At 44.6% G+C, this 14618-nt stretch overlaps 2 protein-coding genes and 1 pseudogene across 7 annotated transcripts in view; 2 read left to right on the top strand and 1 right to left on the bottom strand.

Moving 5' to 3' along the window:
- The window catches only part of mmd (disintegrin and metalloproteinase domain-containing protein mind-meld), a 336846-nt gene that overhangs the window by 144005 nt on the left and 178223 nt on the right, over positions 1–14618 (bottom strand). The window lies entirely within an intron of this gene.
- LOC135920880 (uncharacterized) lies at positions 1787–3119 on the top strand (annotated as a pseudogene).
- On the top strand, positions 7557–14037 carry LOC139054974 (uncharacterized). The gene is made up of 5 exons (XM_070532682.1): positions 7557–7854; positions 8727–8855; positions 9952–10074; positions 11074–11319; positions 14033–14037. The coding sequence occupies exons 1-5, from the start codon at positions 7557–7559 to the stop codon at positions 14035–14037; spliced, it is 801 nt and encodes a 266-aa protein (XP_070388783.1).

The following is a 14618-nucleotide window of genomic DNA, read 5'->3' on the forward strand; positions in this document are numbered from 1 at the left end:
GATGGCTAAGTTCTAGTGTGTTGCAAGGTGATGCTACGAAACAGTTTGATTACATTTTATTATGCCTCTTTTGTGTTACGATGTGGCCGTGAGTCGGAAAGGCTGCACTATATTGAGCAGTACTGCATGAGGACTCCAGTTTCAGTATATATCAACCGTTCCGTTCATTGCTATTTACTTCTTTTCCTCAGGAAGAGGTGGCAGGGCTACTAGCATGTAGCAAGTCAAAGCTACACATATTTCACATTTAACCATTCTGTGTCACTTCCAGATTTATGTTTATTTGTTACAAACAATAATTTCCTTGATAGTTATTTCACTGTGAAGTATTTATCATTTATGCTGGTCTTTGCTGGCGGCAAAAAGTCTGCTCTCTTCTAGTCGTTTTACTTTTATGCGTAGGGTTGTATTTGTTTTCTTGCTGTCAGCCCAGAGTTTTTATCTAGTACATAGCGAGAATCGCTGTTTCAGTTCTTATTTGCATTTTGTTTTACTGTGACTTACTTTTTCGAGAAGAAACAGTATTTTATTTGTAGTGCATTGCAAGTTTGTCACATTGCCGCTACTGTTTGCATAGTTTTGTTCATATGCATGTGTAAACCAAGGAGGGATCATTTGCCGTTTCCAAGGTATTGCTAGAATATGAAAAAAAAAGGCGCAGTCCATATAATTTATGTCTCAGCTGTGTGATATTTTAGGTGTGAGGATTGCTAGTACCTTTATGTTCCTTGTATACTCATTACTGAATGTAGTGAAACGCGATAGCGTACTGATCGCCAACTTTTTTTTCGGGGATAGGAGCCTCACCTCAAGACTCATTCACGCTAATGAAACAGTGAATGCCTGCGCTCTGTTGCTGTCTCGTATACCATGTGGCATTCTGAGCTTTTTTCTCATGCTCCCTGATGTCAAGGTGAAGAATAATCGTACTATAGTGAAAGAAGTGTACCATGCTTTTGAAGTACCCCGAGTGCTACACCTGGCCCTGCCCACCTCAATTGATGTTTCTAAAGATATACTACCGATAGTGGTGCTTAGTAAACACTCTTATATTATGTGATCACATCTCACTCTTGTAGCCCTTGGGGGCTGGAAATTTTAATGTACTGCTGTAAAAGCTGTCACCTGCAGACTTTGTCTTAGTTTGTGCTAATAAGTTGTTGGCTTTTATTATAATGCAGGACTGTCACAAATTCTTTCTCTGAATGTTACAGGTTTGCAGTATATCAATTGTCTCGTGACCAGTTCTGTGTTTGAGTACTTGTAACACTTGCATCACTATACCGGCTCTCCATGTATTAAATCGAGTTTTTGTAATGGAAATGAATAAAAATTTCTGTGAAAGTGATTGTCCATTTTATGTAAACTTAGCTTGCTTTGGAATCTTTGTTCCATGGGTGCAAGTTGTATTTTCATTGGTGCATGTCAGTATACTGCATCATCTTTGCAGCACAGATTCTACACAAAGCCAATGTTTACGCTAACTGTGCTATTCAGCCCATTTAAATAAAAATGAAAATCCTGCAGACATCCCTTAATGGTCCACAGTTCGTCGTACGGATGTCTGACGGACGTTTAGCAATGAAAACCTAAACAAATTCTTGCGTCCGAGGAACATCCGTATATCCGTTCTAGACATCCACGGGACACCCCTCGGACTGCCAATTAGTATGCGCCTGCTAGTCCTGTGGATGTCCGCCGTACGCCCTTAGGCGATCTGCGGACGTCCTATGGATGACCAAGATATCCAGAAGTGGTAGTCCAGTAGACGTCCAGAGGAGTTCGAATGCCCATTGGGAAGGTGCTTATAAAACGGGAAAGAAAAGATATCTGAGCCTATAGAGATACAGCGGGGGCTTAGGAAGAAGTGCCCTTTGCCACCTTTGTTGTTTATGTTGTATCTACAAGGATTAGAGACCAAATTAGAGAGGAATAGATTTACATTCAACCTTTATTTCTTCAAGCAAGAGAATGGGTTGAACAGTCATTACCAGGACTGATGTATCCAGACAACATTGTACTTATGGCAGACAACAAGGAAGATTTGCAGGGATTGATGGACATTTGCTGTAAAGAGGGAGATAGGTTAGGTTTAAAGTTTAGTAATGAAAAATCGGCAGTCATGATTTTTATTGATAACCAGGGCAGTGAGCATAGGATCAGGAGGTTGCGCTGCAGGTAGTGGATGAGTACAAATATCTTGGCATGTGGATAAACAATGGGGCTGAGTACTTCATTGGAACATGAAAAATATATAACAACTAAAGGTAGCAGGAATGCAGCTGTGAAGAAAAATAGGGCACTGTGGAATTGCAACAGGTACGAGGTGGTGAGAGGGATTTGGAAAGTGGTGATGGTCGTTAGTTTGACTTTCGTCAATGCAGTCCTGTGCATGAGATCAGAGGATAGAGCAAGGTTGGAAATTAAGCAACGAGGAGTAGGTAGGCTTGCTATGGGAGCACATGGAAATACACCAAAACAGGGGGTGCAGGGTGACATGGTATGGACATCATTCGAGGGCAGGGAAGCTAGCAGCAAAACAGAATTCGAGGAGCAATTTAGAGAAATGGCGGGAAAGCAGTGGGCAAGGAAAGTTTCCAGTTACTTGTACATGAGGAGTGTTGACATAATATGAAGGAAGTGAGCCAGAAAATTGTCACGCAAATATTTGGACAATGACAGAGAAGCAAGCCAAGAAACATCTGTTAAGAAAAAGGCTAAAGAAACAGAGAGGTCTATGGAAAAAAGGGATGCAGACAAAATCAGCACTGGGAACATATGGAACTTTCAAGCAGGAAATTGCCAAAGAAAATATCTACGATAATTCAAGGGAAAGCTCTTTGTTGTTTGAAGCCAAGACAGGAGTATTGCAGACTAAGACGTACTCAGTCAAGTACCAAGGGATAGACACATTATGCGGTGTGCGTGTGGAGAGGAAGGAAATGGCTGAATACCTTATACTTTTCTGTAAAGGGCTTCACCCTACAGTTAAGAGCAATGGGGCAGACTTATTCAAAGCATTGGGGTTCAAAGACAGTGGAGAAAAAATAGACTTTAGGTGGTTAGAAATAACCGAATGGAGGTTATCTGATTGGTGGCTAAAACCAAGGCAAGAATGAAATTTCACCCTCCATTAAGTACAAAATATATCATTAGTCATGGCTAGATGGTGTGTGCCGCCACCCGATTTAAAGGGTTCAGCTCCATCCATCCATCCATCCGTCCGTCCGTCCGTCCGTCCGTCCATCCATCCATCCATCCATCCATCCATCCATCCATCCATCCATCCATCCATCCATCCAGCCATCCATCCACCCAGCCACCCACCCATTTGTTCGTCCGTCCGTCCGTCCGTCCACCCACCCACCCACTCGTTTATCCGTCCGTCTGTCCGTCTGTCCATCCGTCCATCCGTCCATCCATCCATCCATCCATCCATCCATCCATCCATCCATCCATCCATCCATAACTTTGGTCACGAGCTCACGCTGCCTAATAAGCAGGCCTGCGTAGCCAAGCAAGTACCATCCCATGTCCTTTCTGACTTGGCTATTGAGTGGTACGTCGTATGTCAACGATGCACTTAAGCACGTACATGCATGGGTTGAGTGAACCAGAAAAATCACGCTATAAAAAGAAAGTGCGCTTATGCGACTGTGTCGACCCGCTCGAACTCAACGATGATGAGCTTCGGCATGATGTTGGACTACTGCTTAGCGTGGATCTCGCAGACATCAAAGATTACCTTGTGAATGCAATGAGCTTCGTGGCCCACAAGCAATAATTGAAAGCTTGAAAGTCAATGGAAGGTTGCAGTTATCTGACGAGCAGCTGGGTACAGCAGCCGTGCATCAAAGTGCTCACGTAACACATTCGCCTTCATTGCGGAATTTACTGTGTGTTGTCCACTTGCATCATTAAAGGTAGCGTTAACGTCGCTTCATTGAAAAAAAAAAAGCAGTGTGAACTAGACATTGCGATTCCAAAGCTTTGTCATTTTTATGTTGTGTCAATTCTGCTTGGGAGATATGCAAAGGGGGAAGGCAGCTGGGGAGGATCAGGTAACAGCAGATTTGTTGAAGGATGGTGGACAGATTATTGTAGAGAAACTGGCCACCCTGTATATGCAATGCCTCATGACCTTGGGCGTACCGGAATCTTGGAAGAACGCTAACATAATCCTAATCCATAAGAAAGGGGACGCCAAAGATTTGAAAAATTATAGACCAATCAGCTTACTGTCCGTTGCATACAAACTATTTACTAAGGTAATCGCAAATAGAATCAGGAGCACCTTAGACTTCTGTCAAGCAAAGGACCAGGCAGGATTCCGTAAAGGCTACTCAACAATAGATCATATTCACACTATCAATCAGGTGATAGAGAAATGTGGGGAACATAACCAACCCTTATATATAGCTTTTATTGATTATGAGAAAGCGTTTTATTTCGTCAAAACCTCAGCAGTCATGGAGGCATTACGGAATCAGGGTGTAGACGAGCCGTATGTAAAAATACTGAAAGATATCTATAGCGACTCCACAGCCACCGTAGTCCTCCATAAAGCAAGCAACAAAATCCCAATAAAGAAAGGCGTCAGGCAGGGAGATACGATATCTCCAATGCTATTCACAGCGTGTTTCACAGGAGGTATTCAGAGACCTGGATTGGGAAGAATTGGGGATAAAAGTTAATGGAGAATACCTTAGTAACTTGCGATTCGCTGATGATATTGCCTTGCTTAGTAACTCAGGGGACCAATTGCAATGCATGCTCAATGACCTGGAGAGGCAAAGCAGAAGAGTGGGTCTAAAAATTAATCTGCAGAAAACTAAAGTAATGCTTAACAGTCTCGGAAGAGAACAGCAATTTACAATAGGCAGCGAGGCACTGGAAGTCGTAAGGGAATACATCTACTAAGGGCAGGTAGTGACGGCGGATCCGGATCATGAGACGGAAATAATCATAAGAATAAGAATGGGCTGGGGTGCATTTGGCAGGCATTCTCAGATCATGAACAGCAGGTTGCCATTATCCCTCAAGAGAAAAGTATATAATAGCTGTGTCTTACCAGTACTCACCTACGGGGCAGAAACCTGGAGGCTTACGAAAAGGGTTCTACTTAAATTGAGGACGATGCAACGAGCTATGGAAAGAAGAATGATAGGCGTAACGTTAAGGGATAAGAAAAGAGCAGATTGGGTGAGGGAACAAATGCGAGTTAATGACATCCTAGTTGAAATCAAGAAAAAGAAATGGGCATGGGCAGGACATGTAATGAGGAGGGAAGATAACCGATGGTCATTAAGGGTTACGGACTGGATCCCAAGGGAAGGGAAGCGTAGCAGGGGGCGGCAGAAAGTTAGGTGGGCGGATGAGATTAAGAAGTTTGCAGGCACGGCGTGGCCACAATTAGTACATGACCGGGGTTGGTGGAGAAGTATGGGAAAGGCCTTTGCCCTGCAGTGGGCGTAACCAGGCTGATGATGATGATGATTAATTCTGCTTGTCTCACCAAAACAGGTTTTTGTTTTTGTTTTTTTGCCCTCCCAGATTAGTAATTCACAATCATTCAATGAACAGCCACTCATACCATGGCTTCTCGTAAAAGGAGACAGCGAAGTGCAGGCTGCACACTGCACCTGTAAGGCAAGCCTTGCAGAGGCATGCTCACACATAGCTGCTGTGCTCTTTTACAATGAGGCTCTATTAAAGAACGATAACCAGGTATCGAAAAGAACCCAATCTGGGCAACATTTCTATCATCGGGCTTTTTTCTTATGTGATTGCTGGAGCCAAACACAACACAGTTCACCATGACACTGAAGCTCAGTTGACGCATGGCCAAGACACATAGTCTGTCCGGATGTGCAAACATTGTATGTGCACCAGTTCAATAAACAAATACCGACAGCACTGCTGACAAAACACTGAAACATCCGTGCTTATATATCAGCAACTGGTTAAGTCTACAAGGTGAACGGTGGGCCCAAAGATAGGGATTATATGTTGAGAAAAACCACTGGCATTTTTTCGATGCTCTGCAACCTTAAACATGGCACAGCTGCCCCAGCGACGCTGTCGCTGCCTCGCAGATCGAATTCAGTGCATATCATTGCACACCCTCATTCCGGTACCAGCAAATCTCCTCCCGTGTTGTCGCACAGGGCATTCACAGCTATCGTGTATCGCACACTTTTAGTAGGTGATAGCCCAAATGCACCGCCATTCCCAGCTGTGGAATTTGCTATCATATGGCACATTTTCCGGCCGCTAGATCCAGTGTAAATAAGAAAAAGCGGGAGGCACGATTGAGAACAGCAGCCAGCCGCTGCGGCAGCTTGACCGCAATACTTGCCTGCCCGTCGCGTAAAAATGCCGGCGCGTACTCAGTTTCTAATTCCAGTACCAACAAATCTTCTCCTGGGTTGTCGCACGTCACATTCACAGCTATTGCTGTCAATCCTATTGCGATAAGCACCCTCACCTATCTATTTTACAGCAGGTTGTCAGTGTATGTACTTGGGGAGGGAATATTCTTGACCTCTTATTCCTCAGCAAAGTTTTTGGTGAAGGAACCGTCGAAATTGAAACTGACATTTCTGACCATAAACTGATTTCTTTTTCGTCATCGATGGCTGTGAATAATCTCAGACTACCCCGAAAAAAAAATTCAGATTAGGGATTATGCTAAAGCAGATGATGAATCAATTATTGATTACTTGGACCTGCATCTTAAAATTGTCCAAGATGATGTCAAGCTTTCATGGCAAAGGTTCGGGGACACTGTTACTTATTGCATTGAAAGATTTATTTCATTGAAGGGGGTCAAGAAGCCTCCACCAAACCCCTGGATCAACAGAGATATCATCCAAACTAGGCGGAAGCTGAAAAAAAATGAAACGAAAACATCAAAAAATAAAGAGTTCACATGTCAAAGAATTTAAAAAATTAATTACTGGCAAAAGTTAAAGCTGCACGAGAAAGATTCTTCTGTCATAGCCTTGCTGATTTTATTTCAAATGCTCCACAGAAGCTTTGGTGCTATTTAAGTCAATCAAAAGAGGCAACACATAAAATAAACATTAGTGGTAAAATTATTGAAGATGCCCATTTAATTGCTGATCATTTTATTGATTACTTCTGGAGTGTATTCTCTGACCTAAATGAATTCGAACGATGTAATACAAATAGGTCTGTCTTGTGTGATATTACGATTTCCCGGGAAGGTGTTTTGAAAATTGTTGTAAAGTGACGTCAGCCGCAATCAGACTGCCTTGCAAGCGCTGACGGCATGTGCGTTTATCGTTTGATATCCTTCCCTTGTTCTCCCTTTCCCCTTTCCCCCTCTCTGTTTCGTATATATATGCTCCGAGACGGAAGCAAAAAAGATTCATGTTCCAGCCTTCGAACGGCGTGCTGTCGTATGTAGTAAGGCACGGCACATGTGTCGTAACTATGTAACAGTGGCGACGAGGCCAGACAGAACCCTCGAGGTGAAAAATGAATTAAGCCAGGCAGTTAAGCAGGAAATACCGGCCGCGGAAATACCGACCATGGCTCATCATCAACTACCGGAATACGATGACCAGTCCGACAACTGGAAGGCTTACATCACGAAGGCAGAAGCTTATTTTGAGGCAGCTGGCGTCAGTGACTCGGGAAAGAAGACAGCGCTGCTGGTAGCAGCATTGAGTACGCGCACCGTGCAAGTGCTCTCAGGACAGGTTGCACCAAGGAAGCCAAACTCGCTTACGTACGAGGAAGCAGTCAAAGTTTTGGATGACTACTTCGACCCCAAGCGTCATGAAATAACGGAGAGCTATCGGTTCTTCAATCGCTGTCAGTTGGAAGGTGAGCCCATTCAACAGTTCATCGTTGAAGTTCGCCGGATTGCGGATGGCTGTAATTTCGGTGGCATGCTAGACCGGATGCTTCGCGACAGGATCGTGTGTGGAGTGAGGTCAAGCGCTGTTCAGAGCAGCTATTAGCGAAAACAGATTTGATGTTGAGGCAGGCTGAAACAATTGCCATATCAGCTGAAGCAGCGGAAAAAGATGCAAAGAAGATGTCATCTGACATTGAACCCGTGCTCAAGGTCATTGCACGACAAGCTGATGAACTAGTGTCAGTATGTGGGCGTTGCGGAAGTCAGAAACACAACAGAAACGCCTGCGGCTGGGCGAAAGCGAGGTGTTACCGCTGTGGTGTATACGGCCATCTGGCGAAGATGTGCCAAAGCGACGTGCGGAAAGGACGCCCAAAAGCTCGCTCACAATGCAGGCAAGGAGAAGCGTTTGCAGTAACAGCGGATGTCACTGAGGAAAATGCAGACGGTGCGCACATTTGGACACTAACCGCACCCTCCAATGGTCGGCTACCACCACCTATTCTTCGTACTTTCACATGGTGTGGCATTGACGTACCTATGATTGTGGACATTGGTTCACCGGTCTGTGTTGTGTCCAAAGAGATTTTTGAGAAAAACCGTGAACATTGGCCGCAATTAGAAACCGCATTCATTAAACTGTCCTGTTATCTTGGAGAACTTCCAGTATTAGGGAAACTGAGTATGTCAGTGTCCTACAACGACAAGGAGGTCAAGAGTTCCTTGATGGTCCTGAACTGTTCAGGTCCGAGCCTCTGTGGACGAGAGTTGATTTCCAAGTTCAATGACGCAGGATCCTCGGTGTTGAACGTATCAGTGCAACAAAGCTCTGGTCCAGGAAGCAGCCGTACCCCCGCCATTAATGCCGTCCTGTCAGAGTTCAACGACGTCTTCAGCCCCGAGCTGGGTCTAATTGATGGACACCCTGTCCATCTGAAGCTCAAGGAAGACGCCATGCCGAAATTTTGTAAGGCCCGTTCGCTTCCATTTGCTTTACGCGACAAAGTTTCGGAAGAGATTGATAGGCTCGTAACGCTTGGAGTACTGTCACCTGTAACGCACACCGAGTGGGCGACTCCCATTGTGCCCGTAATGAAGAAGAACGGCGCGGTTAGAATCTGCGTTGATTTTAAGGTGACCTTGAATCCCGTCTGTGAACTGGAGCAGTACCCGTTGCCAGCTATTGATGACATTTTCGCATGCCTGAACGGTGGGGACTGCTTTAGCACGCTGGATTTAAAAGACGCGTATAACCAAGTTCCCCTCGATGAGGACTCAAGGAAGATGTGCGTAATCAATACACACCGTGGGTTGTTTTGCTACAACCGACTGCCGTTCGGCATAGCTTCCGCGCCTGCCATCTTCCAGCGGAAAACAGAATCAGTTCTGCAGGGCCTGACAGGTGTTCAGGCTTACCTTGACGACGTTTTGGTATCAGAAAAACTTGGTAGCACCGACACGTTACGACAAGTACTGCAGCGTTTTCGTGAACATGGAGTGAAGCTCAGACTTGAGAAATGCAGCTTTCGCCAAGAGGCAGTGACGTATCTGGGTCATAAAATTGATTGTGAAGGTCTGCATCCAATAGGTCTGCATCCAAGCATGTTGAAGCAATCGCGCAAGCCCCCAACCCAGAAAATGTTCAGCAGTTGAGGTCGTTTCTGGGCATGATTACATTTTATTCGAAGTTCGTGCCCAACATGTCTTCCGCACTTGCACCGCTGTACAAGTTGTTGGAGAACAGCACGCGTTGGTTCTGGGGACATGCACAAGAAGCAGCTTTTCGTGAAGCAAAAAAAAATGCCTTCGGGAAGCGGCTGTGCTGGCTCACTATGATCCCGAGAGACCCCTCAAGCTAGAATGTGACGCTTCACAGGACGGAATAGGGGCCGTGCTTTTCCATACATTCGGAAAGATAAACAAACCTGTCGGGTTCCGTTCTAGAACGCTAACAAGGGCTGAGAAAAATTATTCCCAGGTTGAGAGGGAAGCCCTTGCTCTTGTGTTTGGAGTGTCCAAATTCCGTGATTATCTCGTAGGCTGAGAATTCGTATTGGTCACCGACCACCAGCCGCTCGTGGGCCTGCTGAAGGCGGATCGACCAACTACAGCATTGGCAGCCGCCAGAATACAGCACTGGGCGCTGTACTTAGGCGGATTCCGCTATCAGCTTCAATACTCTCCTGGTAAACAACTGCTCAACGCTGACGCCCTTAGTAGACTGCCACAACGGACGTCTGAGCCGAAGCCACCAGAAGCGGACCCACCAGACTATCTGCTGGCCTTGACTGTGTTCGATGAGGGAACTGTGTCAGTTGAGGAGCTAAGGCAGTTGGCTGCTGGTGACCCTGCTCTCAGTCAAGTTATGCGATTCACTAAGAACGGTTGGCCGCCCTGCGCAAAAGGCTTGAGCACAAGTGTCGCACCTTTTTTTGACAAGAAATTGGAGCTTTCTTTGGCCCACGGGTTGTTATACTGGGGCCGGTGAGTAGTCGTTCCGATGGAGGTGCGACGTCGCATATTATACCTTTTGCATGAGACGCACCAAGGATCGTCCGCTATGAAGTCGGTGGCTAGATCGTCATTCTGGTGGCCAGGGTTAGATCGCGAAATTGAGGCAGTCACAGCGTCATGTCAGCGTTGTGTTCAAAACATGCCCATGCCAGCTACAGCAACGCCAAAAAACTGGCCCACTACTGTTGAAAAATGGGCAAGGGTGCATATCGATTTTGCGGGACCTATAGCAGGAAACATGATACTCGTGGTCGTGGACGCATACAGCAAGTGGATTGAAGCTGTGCCACTCCGACAAGCAAATGCTTCATGCACGATCAACTGCCTGCGCGGTATCTTCTGCAGATTTGGCGTGCCATGAACCATCGTATCCGATAATGGAACGCAGTTTACCGGTGACGAGTTCGCTACTTTTGTCAAGAGGAACAACATAACGCATCTGCGCACAGCTGTATATCACCCTCAATCGAACGGACTAGCAGAAAGGGCTGTCAGGACAATTAAGGACGGCCTCAAGAAGATTGGTGAGGGGCGGTTGGAAGATAACATAAACAGGCTGCTTTTCAATTACAGAAGGACACCTAACCGCTCTGGAAAATCACCGTCAGAGCTGCTCTTAGGATACAAAATTTGATCCCGTTTAGATACATGTTTCCCTCCTGTGCACGCAGGGCCAGCCAACGAAGCAGACGAGTGGCCACTGCCATTGCCTGAAGCTACCGTGTACGCCCGCAACTTCGGAACGGGTGAGAAATGGACTCCAGGAATTGTAGAGTCTACAACAGGCTCTCGGATGGTGAGCATTCGAACACCAGCCGGATCAGTAAGACGACATGTTGACCAGGTGCGGAACCGGGAAGATGCGACGCCACCGCTTGGTAAAGACCAAGAAGCGGCAAATCGAGAATCAAGAACAGGTACTCCTCGCGACTACCCATTGTCGCCGAGAACGCCAGCCGAACAAGGGGGCATAACAGAACCTGAGAATGAACTTCAGCCGGAACTCGCAGGGAGCAATGCTGAACCCGTCAGATCACCCCAAGCCATGCGGCGCTCTACACGTAAAAAAAAAACCAGTGCAGCGACTTCAGTATTAAGGGAGAACAGATGTTGTAAAGTGACGTCAGCCGCAATCAGACTGCCTTGCAAGCGCTGACGGCACGTGTGTTTATCGTTTGATATCCTTCCCTTGTTCTCCCTTTCCCCCTTCCCCTCTCTGTTTCGTATATATATGCTCCGAGACGGAAGCAAAAAAGATTCATGTTCCAACCTTCGAACGGCGTGCTGTCGTATGTAGTAAGGCACGGCACGTGTGTCGTAACTATGTAACAGAAATGCTCCTTAATATCAACATTAGGAAATCTGCAGGCCCTGACAAGCTTCCAAATGCGTTTTTACGAAGGTATGCAGAACAGATATGTGTATTCTTGACAGATTTTTTTCCAATTATCCTTAAATTTAGCAGAGATACCATCAGACTGGCGTAAGGCAAGAGTTGTCCCAATTCATAAAATGGGCGATCACCTCACAGTGTGAAATTATCATCCTGTTTCTATTACAAGCACATGCAGCAAATTACTAAAGCACATTGTTGCAGGCTTTATTCACCAGTATTTGACAGATCACAATGTCCTATCTCCACTACAGCATGGGTTCAGAAACGGATTATCGACTTCAACTCAGCTTGTGTCAGTTGTTCATGAAATCTCTGAAGTACTTGACTCGTCCGGACAAATTGACATGCTCTTTTTATATTTTAGTAAAGCGTTCGATAAGGAGGTAACTCATGGAAAATTAATCTACAAGCTCAAGTGCATTGGTCTTTCTTCAATTATTATATCGTGGATCCAAGCCTATCTCCGACGTAGGCAGCAGTTCATAGAAATTAATAAATGTTCCTCAAGTGTTTGTCAGATAACTTCGGGCGTACTGCAAAACAGCGTATTAGGACCCCTTTTATTTTTGATTTATATTAATGATATAATAGACGAAATCCACGATGATGTGCATGTTAATTTATTTGCGGATGACTGTGTCATATTTAATAAAATAGCGTCACAAAACGACCACGCTTGCTTGCAGAAGTCAGTTATTGCAATTTCTGATTGGTGTAAACTTTGGGGCATGGAATTAAATGTAAATAAAACAGTCTTGCTGCGAGTAACATGAAAAAAGGAACCTAGTATATTTTCTTATGTTCTATATGACACAAAAATAACTGATGTTGACACATACAAACACTTAGGTATCACATTCACTAACAGATTCTCCTGGTCAGAACATATTTCCCTTACATGTTCAGCAGCTTTGTGCAAATTATGGTTCTTGAAAAGGAAACTTAAATAGGCATCGGAAATTTTAGCATATAACACATTCGTACGATCGAAAATTGAATACACGGCGGTTGTATGGGATCCTCATACCAAAAAGGACATCATGACAATGGAATGTGTACAAAGGAAGGCCGTTAGATTTATCTTTGGAAAATATAAAAGAGAGGATTCCCCGTCCTTACTAATGCTTAGAAATAAAATCAGTTCACTAGAACATAGGCGTAAAGTTAGTCGTCTCCAGTTATTACATAGCATCATAAATGAAAAAATTGGGCTTAAAATGCCTCATTATGTAACGCCTCTTAAGAACGAAAAACAAGACATAGACACAACTTTTCCTTTACGCCATTATTTGCTAAAACAAAATCTCACATGAATAGTTTTTATCCACATACCATAAACGAATGAAGTTTCCTCCCTGTTGATATACTTCAATCAGGGAACTTCACAAATGAGTTGGAAAACTATTTGTCGCTTAAAATAACACAACCATAAGCAGTATTTCTCACTATCTTTCTTGCATTTTTGTGAAATTCTCTGTATTTTGTTATGTTTAGTGCCCGATTGTTGTTTGGCACAGCGTTTTCTATCCACATACAAATTCAAATGTGTTATTATTTTTGTTGTAGTTACTGTGCTAAGATAAGCATTTTGGTTTTTGTAACGTGGCTATGGGCTGCATCCTTTTCATGCACTGCTTATATATATTTTTTATTATTATCCTTTTTGCTTTGTCATTACCTGGTCAACTGTATTGCCCCTCCTGCATGGGCCAGTATGTTGGCCTGCAGTATGAATAAATAATATATATATATATATATATATATATATATACCTGGTAGCGAAGCTTCCAGGAGCCCATACGTTCAAAATATGGCGGTTCATCGGCGCTTCATGGGGCTTAGTGCCATCTGTATGTAGAGGGAACACTTCCAGCAGAAGAAAAAATAATGTGATGCCATATGCATTAAAAACAGAAGTGACATCATTTTGTTTTCAAAGGCACGAAATTTGTTTTGTTGGCCTGCCTTTAGAGCGATATATTCAAATGCTCTGCCATTCGACTTGATGGGCGTTTCGAGCTGTCAGCACAGAAAGCGATGCAGGAAAAGACCAACCATACGGGTGTCAAAATCGCACCCTTGCACAGAACATACTTTCCTTGGAGGCCGGCGAAAGCTTTAGGTGTAGAGTGCTGATCCTATCGTCGGATGCCAAGCCCGTCGGCCAGCGCAGTCGCACGAAAATAACTATGCAATTATCTGGCGGTCACAACTCCCTACTTTTGACTGAACAGGTTAAGAAGCGATGAAGCTACCTGCGTCACCAAATTCAGACAAACTTCGACAAGCAAAGAAGCACAACATGTCTGGGGGGCGTATTTCAACAGGTGAACTTTACGAGCACGCCTTTCTGCATACTTCAAGAGGTGCATTGCACTGCGAGCGATAGCGGCGTCAACGCACCCTGTAACAATAGGAGCTGAAAAGAAACGTATTAATAATAATAATAAAATTAAATGAACATGTTTTCTTAACTCGTCAGGAATATATAAAATTTACCAGGAATTTTATTTTCGTTGAATGAATCTGTGTCTGGCTTGAATTAAAAAATGCTTCTTTCTTTCCCAATGTTTGTTTCCTCCAACATAGTCGCACTTCGCTGCTCCCATAACCACCCTTGGTGATGTCGGTGACAATTTGTGCTGAACCACTTTTCGCCCAAAGCTTCGCGACCTATTTGGATCGACCTTGGTTCCTCTCTGCAGGTGGCGCGATGCGAGCGTCACCTTTCGTTCCAGCAGCACCAAGCGTTGGCCACCAGCTCGATTTCATTTCGGTTTCCCGTCACCATCGTAAAACACTAGGCAATTTAATAGAAAA

This window comes from Dermacentor albipictus, chromosome 1, assembly GCF_038994185.2.
Source record: "Dermacentor albipictus isolate Rhodes 1998 colony chromosome 1, USDA_Dalb.pri_finalv2, whole genome shotgun sequence".
Taxonomy (NCBI): domain Eukaryota; kingdom Metazoa; phylum Arthropoda; class Arachnida; order Ixodida; family Ixodidae; genus Dermacentor; species Dermacentor albipictus.

Coding starts and splice junctions, on each gene's coding strand:
- LOC139054974 (XM_070532682.1), top strand. CDS start 7,557: ATGGCTCATCATCAACTACCGGAATACGATGACCAGTCCGACAACTGG. Junction 8,856..9,951: donor AGACGCCATGCCGAAATTTT/GTAAGGCCCGTT, acceptor TATTGGTCACCG/ACCACCAGCCGCTCGTGGGC. Junction 10,075..11,073: donor TCAGCTTCAATACTCTCCTG/GTAAACAACTGC, acceptor CTGTGCACGCAG/GGCCAGCCAACGAAGCAGAC.